This window comes from Eurypyga helias, unplaced genomic scaffold (genome assembly GCF_000690775.1).
Source record: "Eurypyga helias isolate BGI_N326 unplaced genomic scaffold, ASM69077v1 scaffold51594, whole genome shotgun sequence".
NCBI classification, from domain to species: Eukaryota; Metazoa; Chordata; class Aves; order Eurypygiformes; family Eurypygidae; genus Eurypyga; species Eurypyga helias.
The window spans coordinates 1-6,948 of NW_010249203.1; the positions used below are offsets into that span (position 1 = coordinate 1).

At 43.8% G+C, this 6,948-nt stretch overlaps 1 protein-coding gene across 1 annotated transcript; it reads left to right on the forward strand.

Moving 5' to 3' along the window:
* Positions 1 to 4,026: 4,026 nt before the first annotated feature.
* On the forward strand, positions 4,027 to 4,407 carry LOC104505554 (beta-keratin-related protein-like). The gene has a single exon (XM_010151266.1). It carries the CDS (start codon positions 4,027 to 4,029, stop codon positions 4,405 to 4,407), a length of 381 nt encoding a protein of 126 aa, XP_010149568.1.
* The last annotated feature ends 2,541 nt before the right edge of the window (positions 4,408 to 6,948 follow it).

Genomic DNA, 6,948 nt, shown 5'->3' on the forward strand with positions numbered 1-6,948 from the left:
ATTCTATGATTCTAACCTGTTAGAATTCAGCAAAGCCTCATTAAGGACATTAAACTAGCAATATTTAATTAAAACTGTTCCTAAAATTATTGTCTTCTGTTGCAAAGCACTGCCAGCCATAGATAAAAGTCATTAACCTTTCTCTCTGAAACATGCAAGCAGCTCTGGAATCCCCAAGTTCTCCGTATCAAACCCATGCCTTCCAAAGGTGCCAAACTGAAAGAAGTTACAGAATCTTCCTTTTAAGGAAGTAATATTCTTCCAATAATAAAGTCACACTAAGTGCTCAGTCATAAGTACATTAAAACTCTTATCAAAGTGGCTTTAAACTCATAGAAAAGATTTAACTGAAGTCAGACTTACTCAGTTCACCACGAAGGAGAAGCCAAGAAGAGTGGTTTGAACAGCTCTGTGCTCCGAGCTCCTTTATATGGTTCCTCAGAGCAGGTCCAGGGTCTGAGCCACGCTTTGGGCATGCAGTCCTTCCTAGTTACAAAACAAACTTTCCTGCATTTGTCACGTCAACGGGTGGAGGAATCTTTGTATATTGTTTGCTGTTAAGCAATTATTAGTTAAATGGTATCGCATCCATGTTGCAGCCTATGGAAATCTTTCATCTCGAAATAGGGAGAGTATTCACCCTTCAGTTTTTCCTCCTCATTGCAGAAATTAACTTCCTTCTTCCACCTGCCCAAGCTTGAAAGCACATAACTCAGGTCAGTAAAACAGAGGATTGCTGATTTGACAAAACTGACTTTGGTTTTTAAATAGTGACTGATTTTGTCATGCTAGGTGTAAAAGTTTTCAAAACTTTCAGTTGCAAAGGAACATGAACCTTGGAGACCTTTATGCCAACCTTGGCAAGTCACTATTCTGCTGTCTTTTATCCCAGCTCTCTTTTTCCTCAATAGGTGAAAAAAAAAAGCTGTAGACTGCAGTCCTCAGGTGCTTCAGTTATGGTGATAGATAGTCCTGTTCACAGCTACAGAGAAGCTGTTCTGTCTATAAGGTCCTTTCTGATGTTAATAGTTTGTAAGGTTTCTTTATCCTACCCCATGTTGGATGAGGCTTGGAGCAACCTGGTCTAGTGGAAGTTGTCCCTGTCCATGGCAGGGGGGTTGGAACTAGATGATCTTTAAGGTCCCTTCCAACCCAAACCATTCTATGATTGTACGATTTTGCATGGGTGGTGGAGCAAGAGGAAACAGGACTTACATGCTGGAGAAGTCTTCTTATCCCACTTAATTCCTGGTGAATATTATTATATATTGCCCTAGTTAAAAAGAAAATTTAAAAGAGCAAGGAAAACTTTGCTTAGAAATGCTGGGAAGGAACGTGTCGTGCACAAGTTACTCCAAATAACACCTCCTTTGTTTTGAAATATCATGTTGTGCCCTTTCAGACAGTGGAACCTGGTCTAGCCAAATATGGGAGACTGTAATAAGTAAATTTAAAACTGGAAAGTGCTACCTGGCTCCTCACCTGATGTAACAGACCATAGATCAAAGTGAGTGGTCACATGCTGGGATCCCCCTGCTCTTTGTTTAAATTTGATGATCTTACAGGATTTATATATCAAAAACATTGCTTACAGGATTTAGTAATTGGAGAGCTGAATTAGATTACACATGATGACTCCCTCATGACAGCAAAACTCCTTTATGGAACCATGTCTCTGCCCTACTGGAAGTTGTAACCTGCACTCCTGTGGATTTATCAGGCAGGATGGATATGCTCTATTTCCTTTGCTATTTATTATAAAAAGAGACATTACCCTGGTCTTGCTCCTGAACCTGCTAGGAAAACTACAACACGGAAAACTGAAAATAACATCAAGTCTAGACCCAAGGCAAGGTAAAGATGTCCCAGTTAAGGTACAGGAGGTCTGGAGCAGATTTCCAGTGTAACCTTTGCCAAGAATTTGGGGAGACGTTTTTAGACGCCCTTGTTATCCTGTGGGCATTGAGATGAGCACAACCCGCCCTCTGCACTTGCTGCAGGAGGCTTTCTCCAGTGGGGATAGTAAACCTTCCTTTCACCATAACTAAAACTAGTTGGTTTTGTTTATTGGTTCCTGACAGCAGTGACTGTCTGAGCTCTCCATTTTCGTGGTATCTGGGCGCCAACCTCGTTTACATAAGCTAAGAGATAATAGAATTATAATTATAAATAATAGCACTAACAAGACATGCCCGAGATCTCCTCCCAGAGGCTCGCTTAATTCCCAAGAGATGTTTGGTAAATTATTTTATTTGGCCTCTGTCTTAATCATCTCTTCCAAAAATCATCTAGTAATTTCCCGTTTCACGTGGGTGTTACTCAGGCTTACACGGAGCCATATTCTACCTGCTGGGAAAAATGCTTAAGATAGCAGAAAACTGCAAAACATAAAGGTTAACTTGGAGGCAGAAGAAATCAGATGAAAATTTGGCTGTGCTATGAACCCAAAGTATGCAGTGATCCACGAGATCGCTTTCAATGAAGTGAGTTTCATGGGCAAGACCCCAAACGCAAAGGTTCTGTCAGACCTTGAAGGCAGCGGCAGGGAGACCTCACACTGGACTTTGAGTGTTGCAACACACTTGCCTTGGTCCTGTGAAATACCTCTGGAATTAATTCCTTAAAAAGCCAGATGGATGATAGTCAAGGCTGCTGATGCAACATTAATGGTCACCTGGGCTAGGGTGTGGAAGAAGAAGGACGGTGGAAGATGGGATGGTGAGGGATGCCCATAATCTGGGCATCTGCAATCTTTTTCTTTCTGTGTTTACAAGGTGGACCCTACCCTATGGAAATGACTGAGAAAAGTGACTGTCAGCAAGTCTTTACGATGCACACTGTATAATAGATATCGATGCTGCCGTGACACTTGAAGGTCTGAGAAGCACATAGGGCCAAGTCACAGTTCCTGCTGCCGGGGTGAGCACAGTGGAGTGGCAGAGCAGTGGGGTATGGGAAAAAAAGTTGCATTTTCTCATTTCTAGGACATGCCTTGTGGGCTCAGCATCTTTAGGAAAAGCAGAAGTCTCCTGAGGTAGGAGTGACCAGTCTCCCTTCTAAAAGAAAAGCAGCACATTATCTTCTTTTCTTCATCCTCATCCAGTATTAGTCTTCCTCTTCAGAGTCTGGAAATGCTCTCAGTTCATGAAGCCCTTTTTAACTCCTTCTCTGGGAATCACATTTGCTTTGTGATCACCCCAGTTTAGCTGCTGTCCATTTTAATACTCTCATCCTTATTTCTCAGTCTTTTCTTTCTGTATCTCAAAAGAATGCAAAATCCTTGTTTTTTCAGTGCTTTATACACAACTACTCATTTTCACAACACCCAGATGAATTGGGTAATTTTTACTGTTGATTTTTTCATGGGATTATTGAAAGTCCAAGGCTAAATAATGCGCTTAGCCACACTTGTTGGTGCAGTGGGAGAGCTGGGAGGAGCACTTCACACCACATCTTCATTCTTTTATCTCCTGCACTGTGACACTGAGTCAAGACCCATTGTTTGGAGACCTGTAAGAAACAAAAGAGGAGATTGTTCATCTCCAAGGCACTGACAACCTAAATACACATCTCCAAGACATAATGGGAAGAAAAAGTACTGCCTACACAACACACAAAAACTCATTTACAGGAAATCTAGGCTGTGCAACCAGTACCATGAAACATAACTGACACAGACTTTCCAGCATGTCTCAGTCCAGAAAAATAATAGGACAGGGACATGGTGGCTAACACAGGTTGCTGAGATTTACTCATATTATTTCTGCATTTCTGTTTCCAAATATGGTAAGCAATACATGTTGATGTATGAAATCTTTAGGAGTATTAAAAGGTATTTCCCAAGTCTTTCTCACCTACATTTCTAAACACAATTCTAAACCTGTGGCAGCTGGCCCCTGAATGTGTTCCTTCACTGTCACTAGTTTGAGTAAATGAGGGCTCCCCTTTGCAAATGCACCTGCACTGTCGCCCCTGACACATCCTCTTCCCGCTCTGTGTGTTTCAGGCTAACTTCCAGCCAGAAAGATGTCTTCCTACAGGCAGACCTGCAACTACAGCAGTCTCTCACCCTGTGAGGTGACCTGCCCAGAGCCATACGTGAATGCCTGGAACCAGCCCTGCGTCACATCCTGTGGGGACTCCCGTGCTGTGGTCTACTCACCACCCGTGGTCATCAACTTCCCAGGCCCCATCCTCAGCTCCTGCCCTCAGGAGAGCTTTGTGGGCAGCTCAGCCCCACTGGAGACAAGCAGCTCCTTTGGCTATGGGAGCTCCTGGGATGCCCAGGGCTCCTTGGGGTCTGGTTCCTTCCTAGGTGGCAGGTACTCCTACCCCTGCTATTCCCACAGCTGCGGGATATACTGCCCTTCTAAGCCTTGCAAGGTGGCAAGACCTAGCCGTAACTAGAGCAAATTCACAACCTGTGAGTGAGCAGAGGTTCAAGGCTTTCAGAAAGCCAGTGAGAGTCCTCAGGAGCCAGGCACACACAGCCATCCTGAGAAACAAGCCTGGATACTGAATTTCCCTTTTGTACTAGATCTCTGCTCATGATGTTCCATCTCTGTGCCTCAACCCATTTTTGCTTTACTGTTGTGTAAATCTAACTTAATATTTTTCCCTGCAGTACTGCTGTGGTCTGATAAATCCCATTTGTCAGTTCCAGTAAAATTCTTTCCGCATCCCATTGTCATGTTTTCTGCTTTTATTTGTGTGGTTTCTAAAACTATAGCCCACTGATAGTAAAATAATCTTTCATCACTAGTGTCTTGTATTATTTAAGGTGTTAAAAGGAAATCCCAGACCTTGATATAGATCCTAAATATTTCATAGCCACATAGTTACACAAGTACTATGTTTTTGCTGTGTTTGATAGCCTTGGGATCCAAAAGAAAATCTGATGCAGGCACATACATGGTGAACATTACCTCAGCCCCTTATTTTCCGTGTTCTGATGATGAGAATGCAATTGTCCCTGTGAGCATGGTGAGCCTCAATAAGTCACAAGTGAAGCATTTATGGAGTTCTTCCTTAGCCCTTCTGGAAAAAATTATGTCCAAGCCACCATACCGTTTCTCCCACCACATCCCAGGACACATGAAAGGAAAGTAAATGAGGGTCAGGCACAGTTGTTAAAAAATTAGGGGCAAGTGGAGCCTGGAAGGCATGAGCACACTTAGGAGTCAGTGTAGAGCAAAAGGATCTCTGTTCACTCCTTGCCACAACAAGCTCACAGAGGTATTTTCCCCTGATGAGAGAAACAAAAGCATCCTGAGACAGTAATCCTGAAGAGGAATTCTTCCTCTCCTGAAGTGACAGTCAACATCTCTGATGATCTCACTTGTGCAGTCTTGCTATGTTTTCCACATGCTGAAGTTCGTGAACTCCTGGAATAACCAGGCTTAACTAACCACATTGCTGCCATGCTTATCAGCCAAGAAAAAAAGTGGGCTCCCGCCTTGTTTTAAGGGGTCAGCACACAATACGGCCTTGCAGATCCAAGACAGCAATGCCAAGCGTAGCACACTGCTCAGACTATGGATACAGTGGTAGAATTCCAGCATCTTCTGAAACTTCCCAAACAGAGTTTGTCAGATCTGTAAACCATGGGTGATGTTTGTCCACCTCCTAAAAGTCCTGGAGAACATAGGTCGAAGCACAACCAGGTCCCTGTCCTGGGACATACAGGACTTTGTGATAGGTAGCAAAACGTAGGTAAGTGGGATGAAAGACTGACTGCCTTGGACACCAGTCATGTAGCGAATCCCACTGGGAAATGCTCTGAGCACAATCTTGATGGGACCTCACCCTGCACAAAGGCGGATGCCGGGCGGGTGCAGGTGTGGCTTCCCCTGGCCGGAGACTACCAGGTTAGGAATGCAGCTCTTGCTTTAAAAGACAGCATTTTCACAACACCCCTGCGGTCTAGGTGGTTGTTACAGGAAAGGCAATTGAGACATCGGGGCAAAGTCTCGCATCAGTTTCTGATTCAGAGGAAAAGCTGGGAAGGAAAATACAGGTGTGCCTATTCCTGACATCCTTACAGTCAGAATTTGTGTGGGTTTTACTTTCAGCAGTAGGTCCTGCCCTCCCAGGCCAGAGGAAAGGCAGAAAGCCTGTCTCCATCCAGAAGAAACAAAATAAACATGGAAGGAAATAAAGTGAGTCATACAAATTTACAGAAGGGTCACAAAGTACAAGGAGAAGCTAATGATGCAGCCAAGCATTGCATGGACCAAGCCTCAATCATGGGAGATGATCTGTCACCATTAAGTCCACACAGATTATTTAGGAGAGCAAGAAATTTTTCAGGATGAAGCCAGAAGTAAGAAAAGAGGAAAGCAAACCATCCAAAACCCCAACACTGTGCCTCCTTCACATTCCTGCCTTGTGCTACATCTGGTTCTGTTTTGTTCTTCACCATATGTTTTTCTACACTGCATGTCCTTCAAATAGCTTGATGAAAAATAAACAGAGAACATGGAGTATTTGTGCAGGGATAACTATTTTTCTCCTGTCAGTCCATAAACCCACAGCTCAGTAGAGGGCAGGAACAGGACTGCAGACACCGGCTCCCTGCTTGGATTTACTCAGTGCAGCTGAACCACTCTGACACTTTGAAGATGTAAATAGTATTTCCTGCTGTGTAATCCTTAGCCACCTTACCATGAAACCTCTGGAGAAATAGTGCTTAGATGCACATTTTTATACAGTTTTCCTTGTTCATCTCTCAGCTAAAAATCTGCAAGCATAGCTGTTATAGGTCTATGGGTCAGACAGGTCCCAGTGCCTCCCCACCCTCCCCGGGAAGAACTTCTTCCTGATATCTAATCTAAACCTCCCCACTTTCAATTTAAACCTGTTACCCCTTGTCCTGTCACTACAGGCCCTTGTAAAGAGTCCCCCCCCACTTCCTTATAGGCTGCCCCCGGGTACTGGAAGGTGCTATAA

Coding starts and splice junctions, on each gene's coding strand:
- LOC104505554 (XM_010151266.1), top strand. CDS start 4,027: ATGTCTTCCTACAGGCAGACCTGCAACTACAGCAGTCTCTCACCCTGT.